The following is a 12,500-nucleotide window of genomic DNA, read 5'->3' as shown; positions in this document are numbered from 1 at the left end:
TGTGTTGTGGTGCTGGGGTGAGAGCTCTGAGGGGGGCGGGGGGGGGGTTTGTCTCTCCTTGTCAAACCTCCCGCTGTGGTTGGTGCTGTTATGGGCCTTTGATGGTACGTGACCAGGGTCCTGAACACCCTCTTCCTGTTTGTACTGGGTGCTAGCAAGGATGGGGGGGATGAGAATGGAATACATTACTAGGGAAACCCCGTTCCCTACCCACCTACATGAGGAAGCCAGTCTGACTCAGTGTGGAGGATGATGTTGATGAGGTGGTGGGGTTTTAAAACGAACACTTTGCTTTTTTGTTGTTGTGTTTAACGGACCCATTTTCTTTTCCCGCAGGATGATTATGATGATTATGATGATGATGTTGATGAGTTTGAGCTGCGTTCCAGAAGCGCTCTGTCGTATAACGGAGTGGTACGTGAGGATGATGATGTTGTTGTTGTTGTTGTTGTTGTTGTTGTTGTTGTTGTTGGGTGGATGAGATTCTGGTGGATAAAGGTTTCAGGTTTGCGGGTTGAGAAAAGGTTGATGGTGTTGAGGATTGGGTTGACACGTTGGGTGTTTTGTCTGTTGGTAAAGGGTGTGTGGTGGATAATGGTGTACTAAAATATAACGTTATGTTGTGTGGCGGATAATGGTGGTGCTGGTTGGTGATTTGGTGCTGGTTGGTAATTGTGTGTGGTGTGGGATTGTGGTGGTGATGATAATGTTATGTAATGTTATGGTAGGATTAATTTAATATTCATATAGTGCTGTGCCATTAGTAGGCAGAGCATGGCAGCACCTTCGAGCAGCTGAGAGATGCGCTTACTCCTTCATTCTGCTGACATAAATTAGTTAGAAGGAACGGGGGAGACCAAGGTAGCACTTAGAGGAATAGTAGGGAAGAGGAGGTCAATGGTTTAAAGAGTTCAGCCAATTTTTTTATAAGATCTATGCCAACTGTCGTTTTAATTTGTGTTTAATAGAAAATGAAGGCAGTGGAAAAACTAGAAAGGGGTCTTTCTCTGTCTGCTCAGAGGTTCTAAACGCATTGGAAAAACACTTACAGCTTACATTTGTGGTTTATTGATTATTTCTGTGTTGCACAGTGACACAGCGGAATGGGATATATGGTGTATGCATGCAATTTGAGTAGGATGCATGACTGGTTTGGTATGTTTAAGTATAGAAAGGCTGTTCAGTGAAGCAGTTCAGTAGGTGCTGGTAGTTGGTTGTCGGATGTGAAATCGCACAAAGTCTGCGACATTGAAGACGCTTCTCCACAATTTGATATTTCGTGACGTTAGAATTATAAGGTTCTGTCTCCATTTTTGGTCAAAATTTAGTTTTTTACATAATCTGATCCATTAGGTGTTTATTAATGCCTGTGTGGTGTTATTTTAAAAATGTTGACATTTTTAAGTTATTTTTAAATACAAAGGTCCCATCTCACAAAACATAATGGAATGTAAAAACTTTGACACTCAATATCTCTGAACTGCCCTAAACGGAGATAGAACCTTATCATTCTAAACGGAGATAGAACCTTCTCATTCTAAACGGAGATAGAACCTTATCATTCTAAACGGAGATAGAACCTTCTCATTCTAAGCTCACGATTTGAAAATGGGCAAGCTCTCCTCTACCCACTTGGTTCGTCTGTCCTCTCGGAGGACCGAGGAGAGGTCATGTGACACGTCGACTGGACGACTGTCACTCTCTGTTACCCTCCTCCTCTCTCCTCCTCTCGTATGAGAGAGTTTGTCGGAGCTGTCTCTCTCTTTCTCTCCTCTCGTATGAGAGAGTTTGTCGGAGCTGTCTCTCTTTTTCTCTCCTAGAGGAATTCTGCCTTCAGTTCAACTGCCACGCTACCACTGCTACTGTTTGTGCTCTGAATATCTCCTCTCCTCATATGCAGCGGGGAATAGAGCCTCCCGTTAATGTATTCAGCTTTGTCTGTTGAACAAAAGGAATAGGCTATGTACTTTTGTCAGAGGAGAGTGCGCTCTGATTCCATTACTAGAGAATTACTTAATTATTTAAGTGAATTTCTAAATGTTTCTCCCTTTTCTATAAGAACATCTCACAAACAAAGCATCTTGATTATACCTTTTGTAGTCACGGAGAGGATGTTTCACCTTGACGTGATTGGTTCACTTGACATCATTGATGGCCATGATTAAAAATGATTACAAATCAGTGTTTGGAGACAGAGATGTGTTTTGATGTTTTTCCCTGGGACTGATATCTATTCTTATGCCTCTTCTCCATCTACCCCCCCTCCCCCTCCCCCCTCCTCCCTCCATCCCTCCCTCTCTCCATCCCTCCCTCCCCCCTCCTCCCTCCATCCATCCTTCCTCCCTCCCCCCCTCCTCCCTCCATCCCTCCCTCTCTCCATCCCTCCCCCCTCCCCCCCCCTCCCTCCATCCCTCCCTCTCTCCATCCCTCCCTCCCCCCTCCTCCCTCCATCCCTCCCTCCCCCCTCCTCTCTCCCTCCCTCCCTCCCCTCCTCCCTCCTCGCTCTTAACAGCAGTTGGCGAGGAAGGACAGTCAGAACAGCTCCCAGCACAGCGTCTCCAGCCACCGGAGCGCCCACACCGACTCGCCCCTGCACCCGTCCCTGGCCCCCCCTCTCAGCGAGAGCGCCGCTCCCCCGGGCCCCTCCCAACCCCTGCCGGGCCTGCCTCCCCAGGACCCCACGGCCGACGGCACCCTCCAGAGGAAACCCGACCCCTTCAAGATCTGGGCCCAGTCCAGGAGCATGTATGAAAGTAGGCGTAAGTAATACATTTTGGTGGCTGGTGGCTGGTTGGTGCGGGTGCATGGGGGATGTGGCTCAGGGGCTCCCCCGGTGGTGACATGTTGGTACTGCAGTCTTGGGGGATGGTGACTGAGCAGCGCTTTGGGGGTAAGGGATAACCTGCACGCGAATGTAAGTAGCTTCACCTATCGGTACCGGTTTGTAGTATGTGTGGGTGTCTGTGTGTGTGTGTGTGTCTGTCTGTGTGTCTGTATCTCATGGTGACAGGATAGAGGAGTTGGAGCTTGGAGGAAGTTGGGTGCTTAACTATTCCCCCCCCACACACACACACACACACACACACACACACTACAAACGCCCCCCTCACACCACAGTAGGGTACTTCAGCCCAATTACCTCTCCATGCAGCCATTAACATGCTTCTGTGCTGTGCTTGCTCTTTAAAAACACTGTTTCACCACCGGGGCCGGGGTTCGTATCCCGGCTCGCCAGATCCAGATATGGCCGAGGCACACGGGAAGCGGCATATTGGGCGGCCGCTTCCGAGGGCGGTATAGGAGTATTTCTGGACAAGGATCCGTCGCGCAACACCGCCCCCTGGGTGCCGGAATAACGGTGCTGGGCTCGAGGAGCCAGTCAGCTAGTCTGCCTGGCGGCCTCTTCTGGGACTGCCGGCCACGGGGTCGTGCGGCGGATCCTATGCAATAGGCAGGGGATAATTGGATGCTAGGTTGGGTTCAATTGGCTACCAAATTGGGTGAAAAAGGGATAAAATCTGAAAAACAAATTGATAAAAAATAAAAAAAAAACACTGTTCCAGACAAATGGCCGTATAATTGTCAGCCGTGGCAGAGAGGAGGGCAGTGGATTGCGTGTTTCCCCCCAATTGTCTCGTGTGAAGCTAGCTTTGGGGGGCTAGCCATCCAATTAGCCGAAATCTCCCTCAGCTCGCCCGTCAAGTCGTCCTCAGAGGAGTAGGGAGAGAAGAAGAGAAGAAGGGAGATCTTAAACGCCTAATCATTTCTCTGTTACCCCAGCTCTCATCAAGGTCTTTCATTATTAACAAGCCTTTAATGAGAGAGAGAAGAGAGGGAGAAGAGAGAGAGAGGGAGAGAGGGAGAGAGACAGAGAGAGAGACAGAGAGAGAGAGAGAGAGAGAGAGAGAGACAGAGACAGAGACAGAGACAGAGACAAGAGAGAGGGAGACAGCGAGAGAGAGAGGGAGAGAGAGGGAGACAGCGAGAGAGAGAGGGAGAGAGAGGGAGAGAGGGAGAGAGAAAGGGAGAGAGAGAGGGGGAGAGAGAGAGAGACAGACAGACAGACAGAGAGAGAGAGAGAGAGACAGGAATGGGTGCTTCTGCAGCCCTCTTTCATCGGGGGGGAGAGAGACAGAGAGAGAGAGAGACAGAGAGAGAGAGAGAGAGAGAGAGAGAGAGACAGAGAGAGAGAGAGAGAGAGAGAGAGAGAGAGAGAGCTAACCTAGCTAACCTCAGGTGGTTGAGAGAAGGATGGGTTCGGGATAGGAATACAAAGGATGAAGAACAGGTGGTTGTGTGTGTTTAGGCTCAGCTTTACTCAGCACTTGCACATCCATGTCCTGAGGAGGCGGAGGTCTGGGTGGTTCCTGAAGTGTCTGTCTGTTGGTTAGTCGTCGTTGCTCAAACAGGAGGAAGAGAGAGGGGGAGGGAGAGAGAGAGAGAAATTGGAAGATGGGTACAAAACAAGAATATAGGGACATAGAGAATGAGTGAAAGGGGGAGAGAGTAGATAAGTACCTAGATAGATAGACAGACAGGCATATAGATAGATGGAGAAAGGGTGAGCTAACCCTAACCCCGTATCACGACTCAGAAAATTGCCGTTACAAATGCTTTGGTATTCATATGCATTGGAACGACACAAACAAGCAGAGAGGAGAAAAAGCCAAATCTTTTTTATTATTTATTTATTTTTAAATCAGATTTTATCCCTTTTTCACCCAATTTGGTATCCAATTGAACCCAACCTAGCATCCAATTATCCCCTGCCTATTGCGTAGGATCCGCCGCACGACCCCGTGGCCGGCAGTCCCAGAGGAGGCCGCCAGGCAGACTAGCTGACTGGCTCCTCGAGCCCAGCACCGTTATTCCGGCACCCCGGGGGCGCTGTTGCGCGACGGATCCTTGTCCGGAAATAGTCCTATACCGCCCTCGGGAGCGGCCGCTCAATATGCCGCTCCCTGTGTGCCCTGGCCATATCCGGGTCTGGCGAGTCCGGGATTCGATCCCAGTCCCCGGTGGGCAGCTTGCACTAGTGGCTAGTGCTTAGACCGCTACACCACCGCGGGGCGAAAAAGCCAAATCTGATATCATTCCACACAGAACTCCAAAAAATGGACTGGTGTCCAAAATTATGTGGTGCCAATATCTTTGTCCATGACTCTATGTACGAATGCCCTAGTGGCTGTGTTGAGTGTCCAGCGAGCATCCCCAAGGTGCAGACTTGGCCACTGCACAGGTATGTGTAGTGTGGCATCATTACCGCAGTGATGATGAAGCGTTTGGCTGACTGAGACAAACACACCGCTTTGGTCTCTGCTTTGAAAAACCTCCAACTGGCCGTGCTTGATCATCCTACAGAGGAATCCATTTTGCCACCCCACCTATCTCTTTTTCCTGATATAGAATCATCTGGCAAGGCAAGGCAAGTTTATTTGTATAGCACATTTCATACAACAGGGGCAATTCACAGTGCTTTACATACGTTATTTAAAAACACAGCAAGCATCTGCTTGTTCATAAGGGTCTTCTCAAGCAAGCCACTGTGCAGATTACATATTACCAGATCTTCATATCATATGGATCTGCTCACGCCTAGTCGTTCAGAGATCCGATTGCTAACAGGTTAGCCTGTGACCTCCGACCTCCCCCTCTCACTCAGTCATAGTGAGATAGAGATGGTCTCGCCCTTCTCTTTCCTGCTGGGTCTTAGTGGCTTTAGCAGCGAAGGTACACACACACACACACACACACACACACGGCTCTGTTTTGAACCTCTCTTCCCCTGAGGTCTGACTGCGTACAGTGCTACATCAACCATGAGCTGTCAGTCGCTGCTGTGTCTTAGCAACATGGTGCCTTTCTGACAGCTACCACACACACACACACACACACACACACACACGCACACGCACACCTCTGATCTCAACTATCCTGTGGGTTCTGAACAGGCACACCGCTGAGGCGTCTGCTTAATAATATAACACCTGACCTGTGTACATGAAGTTCTGAGGAGCGGTGGGAAAGAGCTCACCTACACTGGTTAATACAACTAGAACATTATGTTTTTTAGTATTGTGTCTTTTATTGAAAATCATTATGAAAAAAGTATGGTTAGATGTGTTTTTTGTAGAGAGATATTTCTCTCTGCAAGTCTGGGTCTTGAGGGAGTCATTAGAACCCTCTCTAGCATCAGATGTTGATTTTGTACCTGTGATAAGATGGGAATTTGTCCTTTAATGGGAATAAGTCAATGATTATGTTATGCAACTAATTTGCATAACCCACGTATGGACCAATGACCTAATTGTTAACGTATTGTTAACGCACCCATTAAGGCTATGAATAACAGTGCATCATCAATCCCATCCATTTGATTTATTTTAGGAAATTACAATAGAATCATTAACACATCATGACACTAAGTAATGTCCAGAGGATAGCACTTGAAAGCATTACTTAAAACACGTATTTCCAAAGTGGTCCTCGATGGAAACATAAAATGAATAAAACAAAACATCAATACAGCATAAAACATAAAATGAATAAAACAAAACATCACATGTCCTAAAACAACATAAAAACAGCATAAAAACAGCATAAAAACAACATAAAAACAACATAAAAACAACATAAAAACAGCATAAGAACAGCATAAGAATACAGCATAAAAAACAACACAATTTAAAACACACAACATGGAAACATAAAGTGAAACAAAACAAAACTGAATCATCCTCTCATTCTTAAGGGTGAGCCGTTAGTTCTCCATCTCCTCCAGTCCTCCTCTGCAGTTCACCCACTCTCAGGAAATGAACCCTGTGAGTCCCAGATGTGTGTGATGGAGCGGTGGTGCAGGTGAAGTGACGGTGGTTGGCTGTGTTGTCGTTGCAGAGCCTGACTTCCAGGAGCAGGACATCTTCCTGTGGAGGAAGGACACCGGGTTTGGCTTCAGGATCCTGGGAGGGAACGAGGCGGGAGAGCCGGTGAGTTCAGGAGGATTCACTCATCCTTATTTTTATTTTTTTTATATATATATATATATATATATATATATATATATAGTATATATATATATATATATATATATATATATATACCGGTATATGTTATGGTACATGTGGGAAAACTAGGGTTAGGTGCTAGGGTTAGGGTTAGGGTTAGGATTAGGGTTAGGGTTAGGATTAGGGTTAGGGTTAGGATTAGGGTTAGGGTTAGACATGCCAGCATGTACCAAGTCACCCTAGCACCTAACCCTAACCCTAGTTTTCCCACATGTACCGTATTCCCACATGTACCGTAACATATATATATACATGGTTCTTTTTTTAATAAGACACATGACCGATGCAGATGTGATAGTCAAATAGTTGGGTCTTCACAATGTCTGCATTTCAGATCACCTGCTGGAACATTCCATGATTAGGTAGTACGAAAGCTTCTCTTAATTTCAAGTAAACGGGACAGTTACTGAAACGTGTTCCAAACGTTGTCCCTTACTATATGTGTATACTTTTGCCAAATGTGTTTCTGGAGTAGTTTGAGCTACTCTGTTGGACGGAGACGAACGATCTGCAATGTCGGTGCTTGTGGAGTGTTCAGCCATTCTGCAGAACCGATCTTTCTTTCATCTCGTTGGTGCAGCCTCAAACAGGCAAAAGATCAAAATCTCTCGGACCACTTTTGTTTTTCCGTCCTGTCTAAAGAGGCTAGGCTGTTAGTTTTTTAGTGAGCTGGTCTGTATACAGCCTCTCATAGAGGGAAATAATGGTACACAGGAGATTTAGACTGTGCTGTAGAGCCAGCCAGACAAAGGAGTGGAGAGGAGTACCATAAGATGTGCTCAAGGTTCCTAGCTGAACCTGCAGGCTGAGTGACTTGAACACTGCTCTAAACTCTTACAGTGTTCTGGTCGATCACCTCAAAGAGAAAATGGTAAAAGAGCAAAATGGCGACTAGGGTCAATATGGTCTTTGTTCGGTCTCGTAGCACTTCTTTTTTTCTTTTATTATTATTAACCCTGACCCTAATCCTTCATAACACTTCTTCTCTGACCAAGCGTGTAGGGCTTCTACCTCATAGTAACGAACTAACTCACCCCCCTCTCCCCTTCCTCCCTCCTCCCTCCTCCACTTTTATTTGTACTGCACCTTGCTTTTAGTGTATTTTTCTATTTGATCAGTTTTCTTTCATCTGTATTTTATCTCTTTTATCTTGTTTTTCTCTTTATATTTGATCTGTTAAGCACTTTGGGCGGCTCTTGTCGTTGTAAATGTTGTGCTATATAAATAAACGTTACCTACTTCCTCCTCCCTCCTCCTCCTCAGATCTACATAGGACACATAGTGAAGTATGGGGCGGCGGACGAGGACGGGCGGCTGCGTTCGGGCGACGAGCTGACCTGCGTGGACGGCACGGCGGTGGTGGGGAAGTCTCACCAGCTGGTGGTGCAGCTGATGCAGCAGGCCGCCAAGCAAGGACACGTTAACCTCACCGTGCGCCACAAGACCGGCTTCGGAGGTGAGGAGCAGGGGAGGGCAGGGAGGGGAGGCTGGGAGGGGCGGAGGGGAGGCTGGGAGGTCAGGGAGGGGCGGAGGGGAGGCTGGGAGGGGCGAAGGGGAGGGCAGGGAGGGGCGGAGAGGAGGCTGGGAGGGCAGGGAGGGGTGGAGGGGCAGGGGAGGGCAGGGAGGGGCGGAGAGGAGGCTGGGAGGGGCGGAGGGGAGGCTGGGAGGGCAGGGAGGGGCGGAGGAGAGGCTGGGAGGGGCAGGGGGAGGGCAGGGAGGGGCGGAGAGGAGGCTGGGAGGGGCGGAGGGGAGGCTGGGGGGCTGGGACCGGATATTTACATGACAGGTTTGTTGTTTAATGTTCAAACGCTGCACTGTATTCGATATATTCTACCTACTTATTTGGGACGCTGCTTTTTTTCCGCCCCCTCTTGATTTAAAATTCAGAATGAAACGCTTCATTATCTCGATAGAATCCCGAGTTGCCCACAACATCTTAAGTATTCCTCTTCTTCGTGACGTTAGAATTATAAGGTTCTATCTCCATTTTTGTTCAAAATTTTGTTTTTTACGTAATCTGATCCATTAGGTGTTTATTAATGCCTGTGTGGTGTTATTTTTTTGAATGTTGAGATTTTTGAGTTAGTTAATTTATAAAATACAAAGGTTCCATCTCACAAAACATAATGGAATGTAAAAACTTTGACGCTCAATATCTCTGAACTGCCCTATCTCTGAACTGCCCTATCTCTGAACTGCCCCCCCCCCCCCACTTGGTCTTTAGCAGTCTGGGAGTGTCTAGGAAACGTTTGTCAGAGCCGGCGAACGTCCCCTCAACCCCGTCCCTGCCCGTCAGCGGGATAAGTAACAGCCCATAAACATGACGGAGACCCAACCTTCTCTCCCGACAGAGACCACCACGCTCTGTCAGATAGAGAGAAGGAGGGAGGAAAGAAGGAGGGAGAGAGGGGTGGAAGAGAAGGAGAATGCTGTCGCCCGTCTGGTGTTCAACCTGACTGATGACTGATGGATAGATGATTCACTTACTTAGACAAATGTATCTGTTAGTCGCTTCGGGTGAAGACGTCTGCTAATTTAATGAGAGAGGGAGGGAGGAAGGGAGGGAGAGGGAGGAATGTAGAGAGAAAGGAAGAGAGGGAGAGAGAGAGAGAGGAAGAGAGGGAGGGAGAGAGAAAGAGAGAGAAAGAGATGTGGATATTAGGCGGTTGCATTTCGTCACGGTACATGAAGTTTAACGGAAGTGTTTGAGCATGTGATGCAACACTAGAGCCATATCTTTAGATGTTTTTTTGGGGAGGGAAACCAGATCAAAAGGTTTGTGGTTGGGGGTAAAGAGTGAGGGTGTTCCCCCTGGACCGCCTCTCTCTTATCAGTGGGATCATTACGCCTGCAGAGGGGGAGGCAGAAGCGCTTGTGTCCATGTCAATTAGGCGAAAATGTTTCATTTTAACAGGGACAGGGGTTTACATCGACACGTTCGTGTAGAGAAGCTGTGTTCGAGTCTAGGCGAGAGTTTGTTTCGTGTCAGTCTGACAGGGCTTTGTGCTCGTCTCCCGTTCCTCTCTCTCTCTCTCTTCTTCCCTCGTTCTTTATCTCTCTCCTCTCCTCCAGTTGTTTCAATTTGTCTTCCTGCTGTTCCTCCTCCCTGACCTGCCCTTGCGCTCTTTCCCATCTCGTGATCTTAGAATGAGAAGGTTCTATCTCCGTTTAGAATGATAAGGTTCTATCTCCGTTTAGAATGATAAGGTTCTATCTCCGTTTAGGGCAGTTCAGAGATATTGAGCGTCAACGTTTTTTACATTCCATTAGGTTTTGTGAGATGGAACCTTTGTATTTAATGAATTACTAACTCCAAAATGTCAACATTTTAAAAAATAACACCACACAGGCATTAATAAACACCTAATGGATCAGATTATGTAAAAAACCCTCAATTTTGACAAAAATTTAGATAGAACCGTATAATTCTAACATCACGATTTGACTTCTCTTCCCGCCTTTCCATCCTCCTCACCATCCTCTTCTCCCTCCTTCCTTCCCTCCTTTATTTCCTCAGACCTCAACCCCTCTTTCCCATCATTCCTCCTCACCCTCCTATCTAACCCTCCACCCTCCTCCACCCTCACCCCCCTTCTTCGAGGGCGACAATGGAAATAAATATGTTGAGACATCTACTCCATCAATGGCCCCTGGCCTGAGCTAGATTACTCTTCCTGCTACGACTGGTGGATTGATGATTCACTTGCTTAGTATTCAAATGTATTGATTGTAAGTCGCTTTGGAATAAGGCGTCTGCTAAATGTAAAAAATGTAATTGTAAATGTTTACCGGTTGGTTATGGTTACAGCAACTTTGTGTGTTTTTGTTCTGGAAAACGTCCAATAAGATGCATGATCCATTCGTTCATCCCTTCCTCCCTCAGCGTCTAAAGGGGAAGGCGAGGTGCCCCCCTCCCCGGCCTCCTCCCACCACAGCAGCACCCAGGCCCCCTCCCTGACGGAGGGCAAGCGCACCTCCCTGACCCCCCAGGGCAGCCAGAACTCCCTCAACACCGTCAGCTCCGGCAGCGGCTCCACCAGCGGGATCGGCAGCGGCGGGGGCGGGGGGGGCGGGGGGGGCAGCGGGAGCGCCGTGGTGCCGCCCGCCCTGCAGCCCTACGACGTGGAGATCCGCCGCGGGGAGAACGAAGGCTTCGGGTTCGTGATCGTGTCGTCCGTGTCGAGGCCGGAGACCGGGACCACCTTCGGTAAGACCGCCACGGCGTCGACTTGTACTTAAATGCATGTGACACCACGCTGCCCGTTAACACGTTAACACGCAGGATGCATACTCACAAAACAAGGCTCCATATTTTGTAGTCTATTTGATTATCATATCGTGAGCTTAGAATGATAAGGTTCTATCTCCGTTTAGGGTAGTTCAGAGATATTGAGTGTCAAAGTTTTCACATTCCGTTATGTTTTGTGAGATGGAACCTTTGTGTTTTATTAATTTCTAACTAAAAACATGTCAAGGCATTAATAAACACCTAATGGATCAGATTATGTAAAAAAAAACTCAATTTTGACCCAAAAATGGAGATAGAACCTTATCATTCTAACGTCACGATACAGTAACTCCACGCAGAAACATACAGATAATCGATAAAGTCGACCCTCGAGGTACCGTGGGACACACTTTAATCACTGAGAGCTTGTACCTCGCTCTCCCCCGTTTATCACACCACTGTTTCTCTGTCCCCCTTCTATGCAAATTATTGGCTGAGTAATGGCATGGAATGAAGTAGCGCTATTTCTGGTGCTCTCAGATCAATAGCCGTGCTCTCTCATTCCTCTCGGGTGCGGTGCTTTTACTTCTGCCCTCTCTCTCTCTGTCTCTCTCTCTCTCTCTCTCTCTCTCTCTCTCTCTCTCTCTCTCTCTCTCTCTCTCTCTCTCTCTCTCTCCTCTCTCATTCTGTCAAGATGAGAGAGACACTGAAACCCTCTCTCTCTCTCCACACGGCTGTAATATTCATACGACATGTTCATTATTGATCGCGGGAGTGAGAGCCTCTTACATAACAGCACTTCAATGATTCACATGCACTTAAAATGGCTTTGATTAGGTTAGAACTGTTATGATGAGGGCTTTGTAATGCAGAAGACGTGTTTTGGTTAGAAGTTGGATTATATAAAGACCAATTGTGTCGGAGCCTATGGTACTAACTGTGCTGGCCAGGGCTCCAAGTAATTGCTCCCTCTATTCACTGATTTAGGAACAGATTGCCCGGCTCTCAATCTTAAACTTAATCATTAGTGGAGTGGTGGAACCCTATTTCGACTTGCAGGACCTTCACATACACTTGTTCACCTCTTTACGTCACTGTGCATGCCCTGTCGCCTTGCCTTCACTGCTACAGAACCCTAATGTGTTTGGGGACCGCTCTCTCAGGCCAGGCCCAGGCTTCTCTAAGGCCTCCAGAACCCTCCTGTGCTA

At 47.6% G+C, this 12,500-nt stretch overlaps 1 protein-coding gene across 1 annotated transcript in view; it reads left to right on the top strand.

Moving 5' to 3' along the window:
• The window catches only part of magi1b (membrane associated guanylate kinase, WW and PDZ domain containing 1b), a gene marked incomplete at both ends in the record, with an annotated part of 154,426 nt that overhangs the window by 131,378 nt on the left and 10,548 nt on the right, over positions 1-12,500 (top strand). Inside the window, 4 exon segments of the mRNA XM_080545948.1 lie at positions 2,513-2,759; positions 6,895-6,986; positions 8,328-8,520; positions 10,948-11,271. Coding sequence (XP_080402074.1) covers positions 2,513-2,759; positions 6,895-6,986; positions 8,328-8,520; positions 10,948-11,271 — 856 coding nt within the window.

Source organism: Nansenia antarctica (assembly GCF_963989245.1).
Source record: "Nansenia antarctica genome assembly, chromosome: 15".
Taxonomy (NCBI): domain Eukaryota; kingdom Metazoa; phylum Chordata; class Actinopteri; order Argentiniformes; family Microstomatidae; genus Nansenia; species Nansenia antarctica.
This window is presented reverse-complemented; position numbering and strand designations above follow the sequence as displayed.